General features: G+C 43.5%; 1 protein-coding gene across 2 annotated transcripts in view; it reads right to left on the minus strand.

Moving 5' to 3' along the window:
- Positions 1 to 16,496, minus strand: part of DMRT1 (doublesex and mab-3 related transcription factor 1) — a 115,063-nt gene extending 98,567 nt beyond the window's left edge. The window contains exons 1-2 of one of the 2 annotated variants that reach the window (XM_047769549.1): positions 16,062 to 16,496; positions 11,537 to 11,735 (exon numbers count right to left, since the gene is read on the minus strand). In XM_047769549.1, the coding sequence (XP_047625505.1) occupies positions 11,537 to 11,735; positions 16,062 to 16,397 (535 nt within the window). In that variant the 5' untranslated portion in view covers positions 16,398 to 16,496. The remainder of the gene's footprint in view (positions 1 to 11,536; positions 11,736 to 16,061) is intronic. The other variant, XM_047769548.1, reaches the window with a different exon arrangement.
- Between the last annotated feature and the right edge of the window lie 8,236 nt (positions 16,497 to 24,732).

Genomic DNA, 24,732 nt, shown 5'->3' on the forward strand with positions numbered 1-24,732 from the left:
AGAAAGAAAGGAAAAAAGGTAATTCAGTTCAGCATCAGGGATCAACATTTATGTGAATTTTTTCCCAGGGGAGTCAAAAAGGTTGTCAAAATGCATTTTAGTGTCGAACAGTAAGACACCTTGAGGCTGAGACATAAATTCAGATCTGCACTTACAGAGCTGCTTGTGACGGTGGTAAAAGGGACCCTGACTAGTGGAGAATCAGTGAGACAGCAACCAGAGCCTAGAGCCCACAGGCACCCCCACCCCATGCCTCAGCTTCATGGTGCCACACTGAGTACTCCAGGCTCAGAGTCCAGATCACCTGGCAGAGGTACAGAAATCACAGCATCCCGCAAAAGGTGACAGCCAACCTTCCTCTGGGCCCCCTTCCCTATGAACCTCAGGCCTTTCAGAAACTTCCGAGTCCTCATTACCACAGAAGCATGGATTAGACTAGCATATGTAACAGAGAGGTCAACATTAAAGCCAAAATATGAGTCTGGGAGAAGAAGGAAGAAAGGATATTGGGGAGATCAAAGGAAACCTCTCCTGTGAGTCTACAGGTGATTCCAAAGGCCAAGGAAGCTAAGCTGGCAAAGGAGACTATCCTTCGCCAAGACTTACTGAGAGGGACAGAGAGGGGCGTTAGCACAAAGTGGGTTTAGAATGTCAGCTTGGGAAGATGAAACAAGTCCTAGAAATGGGTGGTGACAATGGTTGTAACATACTTAATGCCATTGAACTGTACACTTAGAAATGATTTAAATGAGAGTTTTATCCCCACATCAAAATGGCCACTTCGGCACAATGGGTTAAGGATCAGCATCGCCAGTTACGGCTCAGATTCCATCCCTGGCCCTGGAACTTCCATATGTTGGAGGTGCAGATATTTAAAAAAAAAAAAAAAAAAAAAAGTTAAAATGGTCAACCTTATGTATATTTTGCCACAATAAAATTTTTTTTTTGTCTTTTTGCCTTTTCTAGGGCCGCTACAGTGGCATATGGAGATTCCCAGGCTAGGGGTCCAATTGGAGCTGTAGCCACTGGCCTATGCCACAGCCACAGGAACTCGGGATCTGTGCTGCATCTGTGACCTACACCACAGCTCACGGCAACGCTGGATCCTTAACCCACTGAGCAAGGCCAGGGATTGAACCCACAACCTCATGGTTCCTAGTCAGATTCGTTAACCACTGTGCCATGACGGGAACTCCAATAAAATCTTTTAAAAGGAAATGTGTTAATAAAACAACAGATGGGACAGAAAGGCATCCATAAGATCCAAAGGCTAGGAAGGGGCTGAGGTGGGGTCAGTGAACAGGATCCCAGAACAAGCAGATACAGGAATCCAAGGGTCATGGATCTAAGGGGACAGTGGGGAGCAGGTGAGACAGTGATGACACAGATGAGCTTTGTGACGTCCCCAAAGCCTCCTGCAGCAGCAAAGGCAAGCCTGTACTGCAATAGCATGATACCTAGGGTCGCCTTCTATAGAAGTTCTCCAAGGCTATGAACAGCCATAACAGTAAATTCTAAGCTCATCCATGTCCATGAAGGGCCCTGTTCCCATTGGCCACATGAAGAACAGCTATCCACTCCCACCAGCTCTCAGGTTTTCTCTTCTGCTGTCCACAGCAGGGACGGCACTCTTCCATTTTTAGAAATCCAAAGATAAACATTTTTCTTGCCAAGTTTCTAGGGCAATAGAATTCCCTCTCCCTTGTTCTGAGGAAATCTTGTCACCCAAGGTCTAAAAAGTTGCTTAAGCCCTTCACAAATAAACCACTGTTTCTAGCAGCCAATAACACAACAAAGAAAACCCATCACCAGGTCCCTCTATGCTTTAATTCCTCAAGCACTACTCCTTTCACTACAACGTACACGTGATAATGAGGGAAAAGAGGACATTTTTTGAAAGAATGGATATTTACATATTTCTGGTGATAATAAAATGCCAACCTAGAGAATCTTCCAGGGTCTAAACTTCTGGTCATCAAAGAGACTATGACTAGGTTTTATAAATTTAGTGTTTGCTAGGATGAAAGCACCTCGGCTTTTGTTTTTAAAAAACTTAACAGGATGAAGGCACCTTACCCCTTAATTTTAAAAAACTTCACCATGAATCTTCACATACTGCTGGTAGAAACGTAGTAAAATAGTATATTCTCTTTGTTTTATTTTAGTTCTTGTTGTTGTTGTTCTTTGTCTTTTTAGGGCTGCACCCGTGGCATATGGAGATTCCCAGGCTAGGGGTCCAATCGGAGCTACAGCTGCCAGCCTATGCCACAGCCACAGCAACTCGGGATCCGATCTGTGTCTGCGACCTACACCACAGCTCATGGCAATGCCGGATCCTTAACCCACTGAGCAAGGCCAGGGATCGAACCCGCAACCTCATGGTTCCCGGTCAGATTTGTTTCCACTGTGCCACAACCGGGAACTGCATTATACCTTTGGAAAACATTCTGACAGTACCTCAGAAGGTTAAACACAATGTTACTATATGCTTCAGCAATTCCATTCTTTGGTATATACCCAAAAGAATGACACCTCTCCATACAAAAACTGGCACAAAAAGGTTATGGAAGTATTGCTCATAATATCCCAAAAGCATAAGGAACCCCAAATGCCCATCATCTGATTAACTAAAAAAAAAAAAAAAAAGTCTGATATATCCATATAATGGAACATTATTTAGTTTTTTTAAAAAAGGAAGAATAAATACATGCTACAAACATGAGTAAACCCTGCAAACAGCAGACTCAGTGAAAGCAGCTGCCTAGGACCATGTGGGAGGGGATGAGGAGTGATGACTAACAGGTACAGAGTTTCTCTGAGGAAGAGATGAAAATGTTCCGCACTTAAGACTCCAGTGATGGTTTCACAACCTTGTGAATTTACTAAAAAATAATGAATTACCTACTTTATAGATAAATGAATTATATAGTCTATACATTACACCTTAGGCTCTTAAATGGCATTTGAATTTTAAGCCATTAAAAAAATTACATACTTTTTTTAAAAAATCACAAAGCAAAAAAATGAAGACTGAATATCAGTGATTTTACTCCCTGATACCTGCAGATAAGTTCAAGATCACTGACAGAGTGTTTTAAAACCAAACTTCAAATTTAACCATCATTCTTCATTTATTGAGCAAAGGTGTACTGACTACATACAACAAAGCCAGGCACTACACGATGTACATGAGTAACATGATGAATAAAACGCAACCTCTGCCCTAAAGAATACACTTCCACAGGGAATTCCCGTCACAGCTCAGTGGTTAGCGAATCCAACTAGGAACTATGAGGTTGCGAGTTCGGTCCCTGCCCTTGCTCAGTGGGTTGACGATCCGGCGTTGCCGTGAGCTGTGGTGTAGGCTGCAGACACAGCTTGGATCCGGTGTGGCTGTGGCATAGGCCGACGGCTACAGCTCCGATTCGACCCCTAGCCTAGGAATCTCCATATGCCGCAGGAGCGGCCCAAGAAATGGCAAAAAAAAAAAAAAAAAAAAAGAATACACACTTCCACAGAAAAGACGGAGGTGTGAACCAATCAAATGCTTTTATGTCTTTTACATATGCTTTAATAAAATTAATTTATTTTACAGCACAGGGAAATATAGCCATTATTTTATAATAACTTCAAATGAAGTATAATGTATAAAAATACTGAAATACAATATTATGTTGTACACCTGAAACTAGTAACAATGTAAGTCAACTATACTTCAATTTTTAAAAATCTGGGAGTTCCTGTCGTGGCTCAGCGGAAATGAATCTGACTGGTAACCATGAGGAGGCAGGTTCGATTCCTGGCCTTGCTAAGTGGGTTACAGATCTGGCATTGCTGTGGCCTGTGGTGTAGGTCAGACACGGCTCAGATCTGGCTGGTGTGGTGTAGGCTGGCAGCTACAGCTCCAATTGGATCCCTATCCTGGGAACCTCCATATGCTGCCGGTGTGGCCCTTAAAAAATTTTTTTAAATAAAATAAAAAATCTAATTTGTGACTCTAAACACTGTATTTACCTTCTTTGGTGGCTCTAGATGTTTTCCAAATTTCCCTTCTAGCCAAGGTAGACCAGTAGGCTGCTTCCTACAGACTTTGTTGTTTTAACTTCCTTTCAGAAATCCTGTCTACAGAGAATTTCTATCAGGCCAATTAACTTCAATATTTGAAACGAAAGCATGGACTGCCCTCAGAATAAATAAAATTGGTTGAGGTGCTATTCAAAACACTAGGTTCTCAAAATGATCAGTACCATTAATCTTAAGTGTTTTCCTTCATTCACGCTTCCAAATTTTGCTTCAGTTTAAAGAGATTTGTCTTATTAAACATCCTGGAAGTTTCTTTGACTCTGAAAGTGAAATTGGAGAACACTCTTATTTGAAGCCCTTTTAAAAGCAGTCTCTACATCTTCTACTTGAAACTAAGAGCTCTGTCTAAAATCAAATGGAGCTCATCTCATATAAGTGGCCAGAATCCTCCAAATATCAACTCTCAAAGTAATCTGGCTAACATGTTGTGGCATTTCAATTGAATGAAGTGCTTCTTTCTGTACAACATGGAAAACTGCGAAGATAAAATCCAAAATGATGTTCTGAATTTAAATAACTCCACAGAGGATTTTTAGGGCAGCACAACTACCCTGTGTGGTACCATAGCAATGGGTAGATGCCATCATTAACTTGTCTAAACCCTCCCACAGAAGGCACAACACCAAGAGTGAACCCTCACAAAAACTATGGACTTTTGGTGATTGTGATCTGTCAACGTCAGTCATCAATTGTAACAAATGTACCTTTGGTGGGGGATGTTGATAAAGGGGGAGGTGTCCATGTGGGGTGGGGGGCAGAGGATATAAGGGAAACCTCCATAACTTTAAATTTTACTGTAAACCTATAATTGCTCTAAGGAGTGAAGTTCATTTTTTCAGAAACATAAATAACTCAGCATCTTCAATTGGTAGTTCTCGACCATATTACTTCCTGGTAAAAACGGCATAGGGACATGATTCCATTTTCAAAGTACTACACTGCACGTCTGCAAAGCATTTAAGCACTTAGAAGGCACCCAACCAGGATGGCGTGTGTGCCCTACCAGGGTGAGCTCGCTCTCTCTCTGAGCTGAAGTGGACTTCCTGCTAAAGAAAGGTGAAGGAGGGGGAGGACAGAGACCTGGCTGACCCTTCCAACAGGGGAAAGGCGAGTGAAAGCAGGCCACTGGTGTGGACTGGGGTGGGGGGTGCCGCCTGAGACAGGAGGAGGTGGCTTGACTCGGGGGAGTATGGATGTGAGTGTGTGTGGAAGCCCAGGGTGCTCCAGAAGGGAGGGCCCCAGGAGATAACATTCAGGTTCTTACTTACAAAGGACACGTGTGCAGAACCCGATTCTCTACAATGCAGCCCTTCATCTGACAGCTCTGCACAGAGAAGGAGAGACAAAGAATCGTGCGGACCTTGGCGTAAGCACTGGGCGAAACGGCATTCTAGTGGCTGCACGGGGGGTTGAAGGAAAAGCAGAACATAAAATAAGCGGGATCCCAAATTCCATATAGGAAGAACTGCCTATGAGATTTTTTTAAGTAATCAGCTAACTTTTGAACGAAATATGTACTTGTATCTGAGGCTAAAATTGAAAAAAAAAAAAAACCATAGATAATGCTGAAGTTGCTATTAATTCACCATCATTTATAATAAAAAATGCTCACCTCTTTTTCTGGGTGCCTCCAAAATGGCTGGAAAGACACTGCTAATCCTAGTGCCCCTGCCAGCCTCTCTGATCCCACTAGTATGAGAAAGAGCAATGCTTCAAAAGGCTGCTTCTTCACAGTAATACCCACGATCGTAGCAAGTAACAACAAAACCTTTTATACCCATTGTTGGAGGAAACCTCAGTCAGTGTTTCTGGCCAAGGATTTTAGCAAATCTTTGGCTAAGGAGTGTAGAGACTTCCTTCTAAATATGTCATCCTACTCAGAGGGGTCCTTCTCCATTAAGGAAACAACAGCTTGTCAATCCAGTTTCCTTCACCGTGGCCTCAGAACTCAGCCAATACCCTCAGCAATGATTCTTAAGCATTTCTCACTTTTGGCACTTTCAGGAGCCAAAAGGAGATAACTAAGAAACCTCAAGGACATAAACATCTGCTGGATTTCACTAAGCCCCTGCCCTCGCAGACACCAAGCATCAGGTATTTTGAAGGAGAAGGTAAGCAGCTTGCTCCCAGGGGGAGCCCGGCTGGTGGGCTTCCCTAGTCCAGGGTAACTCCTCCATTATTTTTGCATGAAATAACTGCAAATCCCAGGCTTCCATATCGATAAAATGGAACACCAGGCCATCAATAAATTCCACGGTTTTAAATGAAAAAAACAAAAACAACACAAGTGGGAATAATACACTCCCATTATGTTAAATATAAAAATGTATATATACACACACACAAATGACAAACACACATAAACTTGCACATGCATCTCATAATCCTTGGATGACCAACAGGAGACCTACAGGCTGGGACTGGAAAAACAACTATCTTTCATTGAATATGTTCTTGTACACTATAAATGTTTACCATTTACCTACATAAAGTTAAATGTTTTTTTTTAATCTTAATCTCTTGCATAAAGTTAAATGCTATTTTTTAAAAGAAATCTTAATATCGGAGTTCCCATGCGGCGCAGTGGTTAATGAATCCAACTAGGAACCATGAGGTTTCGGGTTCGATCCCTGGCCTTGCTCAGTGGGTTAAGGTTCCAGCATTGCTGTGGGCCATGGTGTAGGTTGCAGATGCGGCTAGGATCCTGCGTTGCTGTGGCTCTGGTGTAGGCCAGCGGCTACAGCTCCAATTTGACCCCTAGCCTGGGAACCTCCATGTGGCATGAGAAGCAGCCCTAGAAAAGACCAAAAAAAAAAAAAAAAAAAAGAAAAGAAATATTAATCTCTGGAAATTTACCATAAGCTTTGTCTTTGTTAGCAGTGCTGTGTAGGAAGTCAGCCCTCGTGTGTTGTATAAATTTGTCTGTCTTGTCTCTGGTTTCCTCCCCTTCTCTCTCTCTCCCCACCCCCCCTTTGTCTTTCTCCCTCTATACATTTACACAGTTTAACTTTACCAGCATTTCTGTTTTTCCCTTACTCAGGTCCCAGCCCAGTGCAGCAGTTAATGATCCCGGAACAAGAGTTTTGGTGGAAGTCCTGTGTGTGATGACCATGGCCGAGGCCCCTGCCCCACCTGGACGGCTGGCTCTAGGAGGCCCCATCTTCCTCTGCAGGTAGAGCCTCCCCCCAAGCCCCACACCTGAGCACAGGTGCACCACACACAGCTGGCTTCCGCACTCCCCTTCCCCCCACCTCTTGGAGAGCTGGTTCAAGACTCCGAAATGACTCCAAGGTCTATCAGCTTCAGGGCCAAAGAAGGGAATCTGGTCACATCCTCCTTGACCCTGAACCTTCTATCATGCTCCCCTGGTGCCTCTATTTGTAACTTTCCCTATCACTACTCTGAAATACCCTGCGAGAACTTCTTTGTCATTCTGAACTCCATCTAGCCTGAGATCCTTCTCTAAGGCTCCACTACCCTCAGATATCAAACTCAGACACCCCTTCCATACAGACAGAATGTGGGACAGCAGGCAAGACCAAGTTCACCTGCAGTCCCTACAAAACACCCAGCATTAACAGTGATCCAGCAGGGGCCTTTCCCTGTTGTCTCCCCGTGAAGACCTGTGACCACAGCCTTCTACACCAACCGAGAATGGTCCCCTCTAACAGTGTTGCTCTTTGCCCATTAGCCCTAGGGATTAAACCATAACAGAGCCAATCACAACTGTGCATATTCCAAGGAACTAGTCCCACAGCCTCTCTTCACAGGCAAGTGAAAAACCCATGGGCTTTGAGACCAGACACACCTGGACTGAATCCCAGCTCAACTCAGCTTTATTCTGGGGCAGTTTCCTTACCATTGGCTTTGTTATCTGTAAATAGGAATAGTAATTCCTCCTTCAGAAGGTGCTTGTGAACATCAAATGAGTCACTCCCCTCTTCACTCCTCTGGCACACCCTGTATGAGCCCACCCGTCGAATCCACCACATCGGCCCTGACCCTGGATTACTTGGTAATTAGCCTTAGACACAGCTTCAGATCCCAAAGCACAAGACTCACATTTCTGACAGATATACTACTTCCTTCTTATGAAAAGGAAAGTTCAGAAACTGCTATAAATGTATGAGTAAGTAAGCTAAAAAACAAGAAAACAATACCACTTCCTTCTTCCTTTGTTAACTACAGAATCTACAGCCCCAGAAACACACTGGAACAGATACGCGGACGCACCCACCTGCCGCAGAGATTACCACCCCTCACCTGCTTTCTTTGGTGCCCGCTAACCTTCTCCTTCTAGTATTTTATTTTTTTCTTTTTTTTTTTGTCTTTTTGCCATTTCTTGGGCCGCTCCCACGGCATATGGAGGTTCCCAGGCTAGGGGTCGAATCGGAGCTGTAGCTGTCAGCCTACGCCAGAGCCACAGCAACGCAGGATCTGAGCCGCGTCTGCAACCTACACCACAGCTCACGGCAACACTGGATCGTTAACCCACTGAGCAAGGGCAGGGACCGAACCCGCAACCTCATGGTTCCTAGTCGGATTCGTTAACCACTGCGCCACGACGGGAACTCCTCCTTCTAGTATTTTATGGTTGCACCTGTGGCATAGGGAAGTTCCTAGGCCGGAGACTGAATCTGAGCCACCACTGCAACCTACACCACAGCTGTGTATTTTAACCCACGGCACCATGCGGGGTATTGAACCTGAGCCTCCGCAGCAACTCCAGCCACTGGGGGTCAGATTCTTAATCCACTTCACCACAGCGGGAACTCCAACCTTCTCCTTCTATATAATGGTCAAGGGGCCTAGAATCTTCAAAAGCCTCAAAGACCTCATCCCTTATTTTTTGAGAAGAGGAAACAGGAGAACCAGAGAACTTAAGCAGCTTGCCCAAAATTGCACACTAGTTAATGACAGGAAGCTGACAACTTCAGTCCAGTGCTTAAGAGCAGCAAACCAAGTAACTCATGAAAAGCTTGCTCAAGAGGAACCACATTGCAGGGCCATATTTCATGGAACCTTAGAATGCTCAAAAGATTCTGTGAATCTCTGCACATGTGTTTAATATGGAATGTATGTCTTTATTTGCCAACAGCCTACCACAGATCTTGCCTTCTAGACCAATGCCATTAAACAGAACTTTGTGAGAAATAGAAATGCACAGTATCCAATATGGTAGCCTTTAGCTATATTTGTGCCTACTAGGCACCTAAAAGATGGCTAGTGCCACTGAGGAAGTAACTGTTTAAACTTCTTTTATTTTTCATGATGGCAAAATATACATAACATAAAATTTACTACCTTAACCATCTTTAGGTGCACAGTTCAGTAGTATTAAACACATGCATAATGTGGTACAACCATCATCACCATCCATCTCCCTAACTCTTTTTATCTTGTAAAACTGAGACCCTATACCCATTAAACTGTAACTCTCCATTCCCCCTCCCCTTAGCCCCTGACAACCACCATTCTACCTTCTGTGTCTATGATTGTGACTGAGTTATGTAAGTGGAAGCATATGGTATTTGTCTTTTATGGTAAGTTTATTTCACTTAGCATGTCTTCAAGGTTCATGCATATTTTGGCATGTGACAAAATTTCCCTTCTTTTTCCAGCCAAATAGTATTTTACCAGTTTTTGCTTATCTATTTGTCTACCAATGGGCACCTGAGTTGCTTCCACATTTTAGCTATTATGGCTAGTTCTGCTATGAACTATGGGGCACAATTATTTCTTTAAGAGTCTGCTTTTGGAGTTCCTGTCGTGGCTCAGTGGTTAAAAATCCGATTAGGAACCATGAGGTTTCGGGTTCGGTCCCTGGCCTCACTCAGTGGGTTAAGGATCCGGTGTTGCCGTGAGCTGTGGTGTAGGTCACAGATGTGGCTCAAATCCCGCATTGCTGTGGCTGTGGTGCAGGCCGGTGGCTACAGCTCCAATTAGACCCCTAGCCTGAGAATGTCCATATGCCACAGGTGTGGCCCTAGGAAAAGGTAAAAAAAAAAAAAAGTCTCTTCAATTCTTTGAGGTACATAATCAGAAGTGGAATTGCTGGATTATATAGTAATTCTGTTCTTAGCTTAATTACGAGATGATTAAATTTTAAAAAGAATAGACAAATTAAAATAGATAAAAGACAATTATGTTAATCAAATAATTACGATACTGTTTTCCACAGCAATTGTACCATTTTACACTCCCACCAGCTGTGAACAAAAGTTCCAGTTTTTCAGACTCTCAGACATTGAAAACAGACTTGCGGATGCCAAGACATAGAGGGGAAGGAGGAGGATGAACTGGGGGTTTGAAGTTAGTAGATGCAAACTATTACATTTAGAATGGATAAACAATGAGTTTTTACTGTACAGCACAGGGAACTATAACCAATCTCTTGGGATAGACCATGATGGACTATGATATAAGAAAGGGAATGTATGCTTATGACTGGGTCATTTTGCTGTATAGCAGAAATTGGCACACATTGTAGATCAGCAATACTTCAATTGAAAAAATTATATTTTAAAAAGTTCCAGTTTCTTCACATCCCCCCAATGTTGCTATTTTCTGGGGAGTTTTGATACCTAACTGGTATATGGATGTACTCAATGCAGTTCTGATTTGCATTTCCCTTATGTTAAGTGATGCTTAGCATCTTCTCAGGTGCTTTTAGCCATTGGTATATCTTCTTTGGATGAATATTCTCGTTTTATTTCACTGTAATTCATTTAAATTTAAATAGCTGCACTGTCCTTCCACACTGGACAGTACAGCTCTAGGCCACCATGGTCCTTGGAGTAATTTGCAGACCCAGTGCCATCAGCACAGTGAGCTCTGGAAGCAGACAGACCAATGCAGATACTTTCTAGTTCTGCAGACATAGCCAGCCACTTAAACTTTTTACATCTCAGTTTTCACATGGTATAAAATAGGATTAATAAAGAATGAAATGAAATGAATCCACACACACAAAGGCCCTCATATAATCTTATTAGCAAATGGGAGAGAACGTAAGTCAATAGGACATGGCTTTCCTCACTTCCCAGTGTCTACTGAAACTCCAGACCTAGAATTTGGCTCTTTCAGCAGCTTTTCCTAAATGGATTGCCATCCTTTCCAGAGAAATGGACTTTCAGTTCTAGGAAACAAGGATCTTTAGCTCCCACCAAGAGATCCCCAAAATGGAAGGGACCCTCACGCCCTCTGGCATTCTGTGATTCTGACTCTGTCCAGGTTCAGCCTTGAAACAACCAACAGCAAAGTGAAGCTGTCCAATTCTGGTTCCAGAATTCAGGCATACCTCCTGTGCGAGGCAGTCAAACACAGACCTTCGGGGGGCTGGGGGAGGAATCTTTTAAGAAACTCTCTAAGCTCTGAGTGTGGTTTGGGGCTCAGGACTGTCCTAAGACTGTTTCTGTGGCCACAGCATGGAGCCCAGGCCCCCTGGAATTACCTGGAGCTGCAGTGGTGGGGGTGCTGGCCGCCGGTGGTGGTGGTGGCGGCGGCTGGGAGGAGCTGTTGCTCTCAGTCATCAGGCACGGGTTGCTGCCATGGTTCTCTCTCTTGACCAGCAGCTCAGCCGCGCTGGGCAGCGGGATGGGGTGGCTGATCCCCAATTCCTCCTCCTGAGCCTGCTGTCTTCTCAGAGCCACCTGGAAGCAAAGGGCAGTGAGTCACCCTCCAAACACCCCAGAATCACTCCTGCAGTTGAGCCAAAACCACCAAAGCCCCGCCCACCCCAGTCATTGCAATTCATTAGGGACTCATTAGCTTCAGCAGTGAGGCCTGAGAAGCCTTCGTTTCTTTTTTAAAGCAACTCAAGGAAACTATGATGTGCAGCCACCAGCTGAGAAATGATGGAGAGCCAGAGACTCTGGCCCACAGTAAGTGCTCAAAAAATGTCTGTTCGAGGAGTTCCCGTCGTGGCTCAGTGGTTCACAAATCTGACTAGGGACCATGAGGTTAGGGGTTCGAGCCCTGCCCTCGCTCAGTGGGTTAAGGATCCGGCGTTGCCGTGAGCTGTGGTGTAGGTTGCAGACGTGGCTCGGATCCCTCGTTGCTGTGGCTCTGGCGTAGGCCGACGGCTACAGCTCTGATTAGACCCCTAGCCTGGGAACCTCCATATGCTGCAGGAGCAGCCCAAGAAATGGCAAAAAGACCAAAAAAAAAAAAAAAAAAATGTCTGCTCGACAAATGAGCATGAAGAGGAGCAGGAAAGGTTAGATGAGGAAAAACTGTAGGATCAGCAGAGGAACACCATGAAGAGCTGACAGTTCGCACTGACAGATTAGGAAAGAAGGAGAATGGGATCACTCACTCCTTCCTCCCACAAATGTTTAAAAGGCCACTGTACTAGGAACAGCGACCCACGAATATACAGGAAGATGAGATTAAATCCCAAGGTACTCACAGGTTAAAAGAAGAAACAGGAAGCAGGCAAACATGCAAGGGCCATTCAACACAAATTGTGGCAGATACCACAGGACAGGCACACACCTATCCTCCAGAAGAAATTCAGACCCAAGTGTAAGGATTGGGGGGAGGTGGTAATGAATCAGGGCCTTGAAGAATAGGATGAGTGGCGCTGGACAGGCATGGATGAAGGGGCAGAACAGTCTGGAACATGAGAGCAGGGATGATAGGGAAGGCAGGGGCTGCTGAGGAACCCCTGCAGAGCCCTGTTCTCTGGGAGAGGAGGGAGCCTGCAGAGAAGGAGGAAAGGGAGCTGGAATACGGTACTGAAGACCCCCGTAGAGAGAGGCTGGAGGAGGTGGAGAGGGAGAGGGCAGGTGTGATATTCTGGGGCGCTGGGGGGGGGGGGCTTGCCGGGAAGGACGCAGCACACCTAGAAACTCTTCATGATCCCTCTTCCACTTATCTTCTTTTAAATAACACTGTTAAAGGTTGGAAAAAAGCAGTATCAAGAAAATAAACTGGTTTTTTGGACTGTGGGATGGAAATCCTGTGAAATAAGATTGTTATGATCATTATACAACTACAGATGTGATAAATCCATTTGAGTAATAAAAAAAAGTAAAAAAAAAAAAAGAAAAGAACCTTGATGTAATACTAAAACTACACTCTAGATCTCTCTGTCTCTCCTTCCTCCCTCTTTTTTCTCTTCCAAAAGATTTAATAGAACACCAAATCTGGTGCTAAAAGTATACAAATTTCTTAATGTATAGTGAAGGACTATATTCTTAGTAAATTAATCTGCTTGTTTTTCACCTCTGACAGGGCTGTGTTAAAATCTCCCACTATAATTCTGGATTTGTTAATTTCTCCTTCTAGTTCTATCAATGTTTACTTTGTTAATTTTAAAGTGATATTATTAGGTGCATACTGTTTATGATTGTGCTCTTTCTGGCAGACTGACTGCTTTATCAGTATGAAATACTTTTAAAAAATCTGTTAATGATTTTGCCTTAAAGTCTGTATTGTATATTACTCTAGCTAAGCCATCTTCCTTTAACCAGGCTTTTAATTTCACCCTTTCTGTATTTAAATTGCGTCTCTTATAAACAATAAGTTAGTCTTTATTTATTAATTTGAATATGTAGTCCTATTTACATTTCAGATGATTACTGATGTATTTGGGATTAATTAAAAAAAAAAAGGAAATAACCTGGTTTTGCTTATTACATGTACCAAAAAAGACTTTCTGTTGAAACTGACCACTGGTGTTAATAAAATGAAAGTGCAAGTACCTGTACCTCAGAGGCCCAAATACAAGCCAACAGTTGAAATCAAAATGGTAAACTGGAAATGCAATCCTGTTTACGTGTTGTCTTAGGAAAACTGTGGTCCAAATTTAGAAAGCTGATCAATTTGGAAGTAATTTTACTCCTAACAAGAAGAGTCTTCAAAAAAAATCCTTGAATAATCAATGATGATTAAGTAATTAAGCTTAAATCCTTAATTTTCTATTATTAGCCAAGATGTTTAGAAACACAACAGTAAGGATTTGGCCAGAAAAAAAAATTTTAATACCCACAAAGGTGTTAAGCATGTCACTGCAAACTTACACACTGATTTACACAAATCCCACGCATGCACAAAATGTGCAGGGTATTCTACAGTCCATAAACTAAAAACACTTTTACAAAGACCTCTCAAGGATTCTTAGAAATGTTATTTAAATGAGGAAGGTGGGACAATTGATTTAAAATACACCTATACTAAAATCATAGCTAAGATCAGTTTCTAACTAGAATTTCTAGCTAGATTGACTGAAAATGGTTGTTAAGCAGGTGTTAAAGGATTTTATTCAACACATCACAAGGCTTCTGGTGTGGAAAATACTTAAGTTTCATATTATAAAAGTAACCCTGAGCTGCTTTTGTTCTTTACATAGCCTTCTTCCAAATTAGTGCCCCTACTAAAACAGCTTATTCAACATTAATGGCCAAACTCAGACAAATATTTTTATTGAATTTTAAGGAAAATGCCCCTCCCAAGCATACTCTCCACACTAAGTATTAAAGCCAACACTTAAATGTTCAGAAAAATGTTCTACCTACAAATACAACTTAAAATGTCCATAAATGTTTTCCAGTAACTTCACTGTGATGCATTTTAATGCTATACTCAGTGTGTTCTTTTCACCGTCTATAATTAAGCTAAAAATCCATTTAAAAAAATAAGTGAAACAACCCATGTTTCCATGACTGCACTGGCAAGATGTGAAGCCAAAACGTATCTATAGTTTAAAACACATTTCTAGAAATTGGATGTATATAAAAAGCATAATCTCTAAGCACTTGTGCAGTACTGTTCAACGCTCTTATCTAAATCATTTTCAATAGAGCGTACTTACCCGTTCCTAACCAAAAGTAGCAAATCGTTAGAAAAATTTTTTTGGCATCTTTTCATTTTAAATAACCTTTTTAAAAAGGATGAAAAAACTTGCAGCTGGAAAGAATGTACATCATACTCTTTTAAAAATTCTTTTAGGATATCAACTTTATTTCCGTTAGGATGCTAGATTACTAGCCCAATTTAGGACACTTTAAAAACACACCACGAACTACAGACAAAACCTCCAACTCTTGCATTTTCTCCCCTACGCATATTTCTAAGATCCTTAAGTGTGTTTTTAAATATAAGCAAAGTAACTTCTACTTGAATAACTTGGGTCCAGACAGCAAACTTTAAAACTCTAAAGAAATTTCCGCAGTGCTCAAAATGGCTGAGACGCTCAGCCTGGATCCACCCCGACGAATATGAAAAGTGCGCCAAGAGCACAACGAGGACCACGCCACGCTGGCGTCCGTTACAGAGACTTTTCCAGAAAAGCAAAGCTCCCGACACCCTATCCAGAGGAGCAACAGCCTGCCGGGTCTCCGCTTCTCCCTAAGAAGCAGTAACCCTCCAGCACCCTCCCTATTTTAAGAGCACCTCTCTGCTCAGGGGCGGAGTCAGGGATCCCACCGAACCCCGAGAAGGGCAAAACCCCCACCTCTGCTCAGAGATTGAGGTTAGAGATCCCGGGGTCCCCCCCATGGGGCGAGCCCCGCAACTCTCTGTTCGAAGCGGGGCTGGAGATTCCGGGGACCCTTTCCAAGCAGTACGAACCCAGCAACTCTCTGCTGGAAAGTGAATGTAAGGGATCCCCGGAACTCCTAAGCAGAGAGAAACCCGTTAACTCCGCTCTGAAAGAGGGATCAGACAACCTGCGGATCCCCGAAGGGGCGAACCCCTAACTCCAGCTTTAGGGAGGAAACAAGGATACCGCGCCCCCTGAGCAGAGTAAACCGCGCACCTCCCAGCTCTCGCAGCGGGATGAGCGACGAGTTCCCGCGCTCCCAGCCCGGCGTCCACGAGGGTCCTGAGAGCCCGCGCCCCGAGCCCTCCTCCGCCTTCAGCGAGCACCGCTGCCTCCCTCCCGAACCCGGGCCCCGCGTGGCGCGGGCCTTGACAGAAGGGCTTTATGCAAAAAGTTCAGGGGTGAGCGTGGGTTCCGGGGCGCCAGGACTCACCTGCGCGGCCATCACGCGCTGTCTCTCTGCAATCAGGTTGCACTTCTTGCACTGGCAGTCCCGCCACATGCAGAAGCGCTTGTGGCCCTTGAGCGGCGACGCGTAGCCGTGGTTTCGGCATCGTGCGCACTTGGGCAGCCGCGGGGACTTCTTGTTCGAGGCAGCGCTCATGCCCGACGCCCCGGAGCCGCCGCCGCTGCCCCCGGAGCCCCCGCCGCCAGAGGTCCCAAGCAGCGCTTTGCTGAAACCCCCCGCCTTGCCCTGCGGAGGTGCGCCGGGGGCGTGCGGGGCCTCCGACGGTGCCGAGGGCTTGCTGTATGCGTCGTCGTTGGGCATGGTGCCCCAAGGAGAAGCACAGGGACTCTCCGGTGGCTGCAAGGGAAGCACCCAGCCGACGGCGAGGCTCCCTAGGAGAAGTCGAAGGAAGCGTCTGCTCTGCAGTCGAAGGTGCAGCTGGAGTGGCGAGGTCGGGACTCACAACGCTCTGAGTGGTGGGGGGTTGTGCCTTTTTTTTTTTTTTTTTTTTTTTCCTTTTGCGCGCGCGCGGCGCAGAACTTTTGGATACTTTTCAGAACGTTCCCGGGATTGTCTGGGCGGGAGAGGGCGCGAGGCGGCACGGCCACGCCCACCGCCCCCCAATTCTAGCCACTGTGCTCTCGCTGTGTGCAAGCTTGCAAGGGCTGCAAACATCCAAGGACGTTGCTGCTGGGCCACTGCAAGTGCACACCTGGAGCAGAGGTGCTCGGGGTAGTGTGATCCCTGTACACTCCGAGGTGCGCAAGCAGGGCTGCCCGAGCGCTGCAAAGAGGAAGCTGGGCTCCCCAGCTCAAGAACATAGCTGTGCATAATAGTCGTGCAGGCTGCTTGGAGGAGGCGCAGACCACCCAGTGGGATACTCCAGCTCCCTTCCCCCCAGTGTCGCCATTCTCCAAGTTTGATAGGGCAGACGTTGGCAGAAGCCAACTAAGAAAGTGATTTCTTTCTCCTTAAAGGGAAGTTAAGTATCACTTTGAAGAAAAGAGAAGTCTCTGTGCTTACATCAGCAAATAAGACCCAAAGTGTGGGGCCCAAGCGTGCCCCAAATTGGGCCTTTCTGTTCTTTGGTTACCTCTTGCTGCACCTGTGTTCATATACTCTCAAGATTTCTACTTGCTGGCTCCAGATAACTTCAAAATCTCGAGTTCCAGTCCTTGTTTCTCACTTCAAGGGGCATAAAGCTTCTTGCCTTTTAGGGAGCTTCACTTAGGATCTGCAAGCACTGGGAACTCAGTCTTTAAAAAAAAAACCTCAATTGGAGTGGGGAGGGGAGATGTACAAACTTAAAATTTGTGCGTTTTAATCATATCTCAAAAAAGCCCAAATCCTCTTACAGCCTTCCCCTCACCCCCACCCCCAACCATGTTTGTCTTCCCCTCTGCATTGGCACAGCAAATCCAGCCCTGAAGCCTACTGATCATTTCTTCCTACACACCCAAGTATCCTTCCCTCTAAGGCCAGCCCTTCTCACCTCTGAATCTCTGCAGTTGCTTCCAGCTGGTGCCACTGTTTCTTAGTCTTCCAAAATATTCCATATTCCATGTACAATGCAGCTGGCCCATTGTAGTGGCTTCGTATTATTTTCTGTATGAAAAACAAAAGTTAAAGACCTAAGGCTGCAGCTTAAAGGACTTTGAATGGTCTCCCTCTGCATTTCCCAGCCTCATGTAGTTACCAAACAGCTTGGAGGGGTTCTGTGTTGGCCTCTTACATACCTCTTTGATCAGTGCCACATGCCTGACCTTGCAGTGGCCATTGTCTAGCCAGGAGGCTGCCCTTGTATCTCTCCCCCTCTCTCCTTGCTTTTCCCCAGCGTTAGCATTCTGGTTCCAAATTCTTGGCCTCAACCCTAAGGGGTTGGTTCTCCTAACAATCTTGGCTACCCAAGTCAGCTTCTCATCAAAATGCTTGTCCTACTCTTTCAACAGATTAGCATCTTCAGCCCTGAGCTGTGAAATCCTCTAACCTGCCTTTTCCATTCTGATTCTGAGGTCTTGTTCACAGGATCTTTGCCTCAGCCTGGATTTTCTCCATTAGTCTTCTCTGCCTGAAAATTATTTCCTAAAGAAGCTTCTAGCTTTACATGATACCTCGTATCCTACCCATCAAGCCAGTGGAGCTTTACTTAGGATGGAGGCCAGGACGCAACCACTCATCATCTCATTCTGGAGCCTGTTAAATGATAACCACTATTTGGTTCCGGAATATCCATAAGACTTTCATTAAAACATACATCCCAATTGCTATTATCTACTACTTACTTTTTTCATATTTACATTTTAATACATTAACTAAAGATGCATCATTCCCAAGGTCAAGTCCAATTTCCAAGGATGAAGTCAATGCCAGAAGCAGTGGCTGTCAAATCCCAAATTACAGAGGAGCATGGCATCCCCTCACTACAATCTATGTTGGAGGGATTCAAGACTACAGAAAATTTGGGGCTAGGAATCTGTGTGACCAAGATATTAAAACATAAAATGTAGTAAGTTAATAGCCTAATAAAGTTTTTATTCACAAACCACAGAAGAGGTACCAGACACAAGATGATGCAACAGGGCAGTGGGAAGACCTCAAGGATGAAAGGAGTGGTCCCAGATATTTTGAGCAGTTTGGCTCTGTTATCTCCTTTCTTCCCTCCCTTCCTTCCAGAAACCAGACCTTATGAAGGATGATGATGCAGATCTGCATTTACTGAGGTATAAAGATGTCCAGGGCATAATGATAAGTGGGAGGAGGAAGGGAGTTAGTTGTAGAATATGGCAGGGTTAGGCAAAGACTTCTTAGATATGGCACCAAAAGCACAAGTGATGAAAGAAGAAAAAAAATGATAAATTGACTTCATCGAAATTCAAAACCTTTGTGCTTCTAAAGACATCATTAAATACATCATTAAATACAAGACATATATGTGATTAAGAACTTGTATCTAGAATACATAAAGAACTCTTGTGATACAATAATAAAAAGAAAAGTAAACCATTGCAAAATGGGCAAAATTTTAATGGACATTTCTCCAAAGAAAATATTTCAACGGCCACTAAGCACATGGAAAGATGCTTGATATTCTTAGTCATTAGGAAAATGCAAATGAAAATAACTGATATATCGTTTCATATCCACTAGGATGGCTATGCTCTAAAACACAGACAGTAGCAAGTATTGACTAGAATGTGGAGAAACTAGAATTTTCATGTATTGCTGGTAGGAATGTACAATGTCATAGCCATTTTGAAAGACTTTACCATCTGACTCAGCAATTTCATTCCTTGATATCTACCACAAAGAAATGAAAACATTACATCCATACAAAGACTTTGTATGTGAATGTCATAGCAGCATTATTCATTTGAAACAATCCAAATGTTCACTAACATTTGAATGAATAAACAAAATGTTATATAAACAAAATGTTATATATCCATATAATGGAATATTATTCAATCATCAAAAAGGATAATGTATTGACACATACTACCAGTAAGGATAAATCTTGAAAACATTATACTAAGTAAAAGAAGCCAGATTCAAAACACCACATATTGTATGTTCCCATTTACATGCCATGTCCAGAGTGGGCAAATCAATATAGAGGGAAAAAAGGTTAGCAGTTGCCAGGACTAGGGTTGGGGATGGAGAGTAAATGCTAGTGGGTATAAGTGATCTTTGAAGGGTGATGCAATGGTCTAAAACTGGATCGTGGTAATGATTACAAAATTCTGTAAATTTACTAACATTATTTGTATAAATAAAACAAGAGAATGTTATCTACCTCAATGAAGCTATTTAAATTTTTGAACTAAAAGGAAAAAAAAAAACATCATGGAGGTACAGTGTGATTCCATTTCTGAAAGAGAAACTAAAGTGTGTTTTGTTTTGTTTTTGCTTTTTAGGGCAACGCCTGCAGCATATGGAGGTTCTCAGGCTACGGGTCAACTGGAGCTACAGCTGCCAGCCTACACCACAGCCATAGCAACACGGGATCCAAGCTGCATCTGCAACCTACACCACAGCTCATGGCAACACCAGATCCTTAACCCACTGAGCAAGGCCAGGGATCGAACCCAGATCTGCATGGACACTAGTTGGATTTGTTTCCGCTGAGCCACAACAGGAACTCCTAAATCGTGTTTGTAACTGCTTGAGTAGGTTATTGAATTCTCCTTAGGTTACAGGATTATGGGTGATATTTGTCTTAAGCTTTGGGTGTTTGTATCAGAGCAAGCCCATGTTCTGGTGCCCTCCGCTTCTGCCTCTTCCCCTACAGCCAGGTGGTAAGAAGTGACATCTGAGTTTTGGCCTGATGGGCTCAGCACAGCCCTATGGTCAATCCCATATCACCAGCATTCTTAGCATTAGAATTTGGAACCCAGGCTGGTTTCACAATAAATTATTACATGTTTTGCTTTCCAGTTACCATAGCTATGTGGTGCATATATTTTGTTTATGATCTGTTTTTTTAAATTATCACACATTACTTTCACCATCAGAAATAAATAATACATTCTTTTCTTGGCGAGGCAATATAGCATCATAATTAAACATCTGGCTTTGAAGGCCAGCTGTGTGACCTTAGGCAATTTTCTTTTTTTTTTTTTTTGGTCTTTTGTTGTTGTTGTTATTGTTGTTGTTGCTATTTCTTGGGCCGCTCCCACGACATATGGAGGTTCCCAGGCTAGGGGTCGAATCGGAGCTGCAGCCACCGGCCTACGCCAGAGCCACAGCAACGCGGGATCCGAGCCGCGTCTGCGACCTACACCACAGCTCACGGCAACACCGGATCGTTAACCCACTGAGCAAGGGCAGGGACCGAACCCGCAACCTCATGGTTCCCAGTCGGATTCGTCAACCACTGCGCCACGACGGGAACTCCGTTAGGCAATTTTCTTAACCTCTCTGTGACTCTGTCAGCTCATCTCTGAAAGGTGGGTAATAATATTAACTACCTCAAAGGATTGTTGGAAAACTAAATTAGTGAATACTCATGATGTGCTTATAAAATGTCTAGCACACAATAATATATATGCTGTTATTGTTATTATCTACATATTTGAAATTTAAAAAGTAGTGCATGAGCAGGATACATATAGATATAACCTTCCACCTACTGGAATAACTTATGGGGAGGGGAAGCTATATTAAGAAACATCAATGATAAAGTTTATCTATTTTGCATTTTGTCCATGCAAGCGTTTTTTTTGCCTGTTCTTTGTAAAGCAGGTCACAGGGAAAGTTCTCCGTGGTGCTTCTAACTATATATACATGAACCAAGACATGGTATGGGTCCAAATACTCTGTTCAAGTGTCAAGTATGGAGCTGAGAGTCAGCTGGCCAGAACAAATGACGTGTGTCCAACTGCGTGTGTTCAGCTCCCGGGGAGGGTATGAGCAGGAGGAATCAAGGCAGAAGAGGAACTCTAGGGCCTGAAGCATTTCCCTGTGTGAGAGGGAAGACAGAACGGGACTTGAGTAGGCACAAAGGAGAAAACGGCTTTCTGTGTCGTGGGAACATCAGACGGATGGTGGGCATGGAGAGTGAGCCTGCGGGTTGGGGGAGAGGGCACAGACATGCCAGTATGGAACAGAGGAGTCAAGCTGGAGCCCAGCGGGAGATAAGGTTGGAAAGATAGCATGGCACCTTGCCTGCCAGTGAGGAATTTGGCTTCTATCCTACAGGCAAATGGAGAATCATGGACGCTTTTGACCTTGGGGTGTTGGAAGAATGAAAGCGGCGCGCCTGCCCGTCACTGTGTGATTTGAACAGGCCACTTAATGTCTTTGAGCCTTCCAACTTTATGAAGAGATGACAGTTATCACAGGGATCAGAGATGTTTGTAAGATGCCTAGAACCATGCCTGCCACACAGAAAATACTCTGTCATTGTTCGTAGCTGATACAAACTGCAGTTTGGGTTAGAGGAGGAGAGATCCGAAAGCAGATAACACTGCCAGGGACCTGACAGTGAGGAAGATGGCTGGGCCTGAGGTTGCAGCAGTGAAAGCTCATTACCAGCCACCTCCCTCTAGGTATTCCAGTTCCTACCAACATCCACACAGACAGACATCAGCAGGCCGAATCCTAGAAAGCATGGTATGAAAGAATGCAGGCCTTACAATCAGGCTGCCTGGGTAGAGGCCCAGCTTTGCCACTTACCAGATGTGTGCCCACAGGCAAGTCACTTACACTGTCTGTGCCTCCCTTCCTTCATCTGGAAAGTGCAAATAAACTGAGAGGTGGAAAGATGCAATGGTGGTATCTCTAAAGGGCTGAGGTGAATGCCTGCAAGAAGAATAAGCACCGTCTAAGTACAAACTCTGGTTTAGGAATTCTATGGGAAAGATTTTGAAGCACAGATAGAAGATGAGGGGAACAAGGTGGCAGGTTTTAGGATCTGAGCAGTTTCGTTAGTTCCTCTCAAGCAAACTGCTCCCAACTAGGTCAATAAATAGGAGCCCAGCTGGGAACCTGGAAATAAGTGACAAAATCTCTGAGCGGCAAATAAGGCATATCAGCCTTGCATCATCTGAGCATCTGGAGTCAGTCTCAGGTTCTCAGGAAGACAAGCGGACACAAGAAGGGGATACATCACAAGCACAAACAGCAACAGTTAAAGCTGACAGGAAGGAGGAGACGACACAACCACAGGCAGGAAGGGCTGGTCTGTGTTACTCAGGGCTGAGTTCTACCGTCTACAGTGAGCATCGCTGTTTTATGACTACACAGTGATTGATTTCTACAAGCAATGCCCGCTGAGTTATCAACAAAAGATTAAATCACATTCAGTTCCTTACTCTCTATTGGAGAAGAGTATAAATGCTCCAGTATTTGTCGCAATAAAAATTGTTAAAAGATAAGTTTTGACATTCAAGGAGGAAAGCTGAAGTTATTGAGGAAAATCACTGAACACACCAGTGAAATGAAGTGATCCAGAGAAAATGTACTCGTGATGCAGAAAAATTTAAAAATATATTTTGAAGATAATTACAGATAACTTTTCAGTATTAACTGTTGTTTTAAAATTATTAGCTGCAACAAAGGGTGGGGGAAAAAATGTAATTGTAATGTATACATGTAAGGATAACCTGACCCACTTGCTGTACAGTGGGAAAATAAAAAAATTATAAAAAAAAAAAGACAGTGGGTGCAGGTCCCAAAAAAACAAAACAAAACAAAATAAAAAAAATTATTAGCTGCATACTGACCCTTTTCTGTTACCCTAAAGAAAAAGAACTGGCTTAACTTTATGAGTTTTTCTTGTAGGTTCAATTGCTTAAAATTTCAAGAAGAAATCTGGTTAAAAATATTTATTTTACAAAGCTTAACTTGTTGGGGAAAAAGTAATAACATACTTTTACTGTCTAATATTTGCAGGGTCAAATGTCAGGTTGTTATTTCAGATTATAACTTACAAACGCCTTATTTTCACTGGTCACTTACAAGCAAAAATGATTACTTTCATTTTTTTTTCTTGTCTTTTTTTGTCTTTTTGCCTTTTCTGGGGCCGCTCCAGCGGCATTTGGAGATTCCCAGGCTAGGGGTCTAATCGGCGCTGTAGCCGCCGGCCTACACCACAGCCACAGCAACGCAGGATCCAAGCCGCATCTGCGACCTACACCACAGCTCACGGCAAAGCCAGATCCTTAACCCACTGAGCAAGGCCAGGGATCGAACCCAAAACCTTATGGTTCCTAGTCAGATTCATTAACCACTGCACCATGACGGGAACTCCAAAAATGATTACTTTTAAAATTTAACAATTCATCCAAATTACAATCTATTTATTGAAGTGCTTCTTATACAATCAACACTCTTATAAACTGAGGCTTTGCAGGAGTTTCCCTGTGCCTTCTCCTGTAATAGATTAAAAAGAACAGAGGAAACAGTGAAAACAAATCCTGAAAATAAAATTTCATTTAAGAGTTTCAAATGAATTGGAAGTTAAAATGTATATTAGCAAAGAAGCTCAGATACATATCCCATTGGGTTCAATAGCCACTATCTTACTGATTTCTCAGTTTGCTAACCAAACAAAAAAAAAAACAAAAAAAAAACGAGACAAACTGATAGATTAGCAGTGTTAATACCCTTAGGATAAATAACAATGTAAGTATGTCTGTATTTTTACTACAGGCCATTTATATGAGGTTAAGAGTTAGGAATAGTAAAATGAACATTTTGTGGCTGAGTCAAAGTTTAAAAATTGAAACCTTTTAGTAGACACATATATATCTGCTATTATGTATTTTATCAAGCTTTTTTTTTTTTTAAAAGAAGGCTTTGTCAGGTTTCCACCAAAGTTTGGAAGAAAACTGCACTGAGTTTTGTATATACATATTTGTGTACACACACACACACACACACACACACACATATTTTTTTTCTCTCTCTCTCTTTTTAGGGCCGCACCTGCGGCATATGGAAGTTCCCAGGCTAGGGGTGGAATTGGAGCTGAAGCTGCCACCTATGCCACAGCCACAGCAATGCCAGATCCAAGCATCACCACAGCTTGAGGCAACTCCAGATCCTTAACCCGCTGAGCAAGGCCAGAGATCAAACCAGAATATTCATGGATACTAGCCAGGTTCTTAAACCACTGAACTACAATGGGAACTCCTAGAGATATATTATTTAAAAA

This window comes from Phacochoerus africanus, chromosome 2 (genome assembly GCF_016906955.1).
Source record: "Phacochoerus africanus isolate WHEZ1 chromosome 2, ROS_Pafr_v1, whole genome shotgun sequence".
Taxonomy (NCBI): Eukaryota; Metazoa; Chordata; class Mammalia; order Artiodactyla; family Suidae; genus Phacochoerus; species Phacochoerus africanus.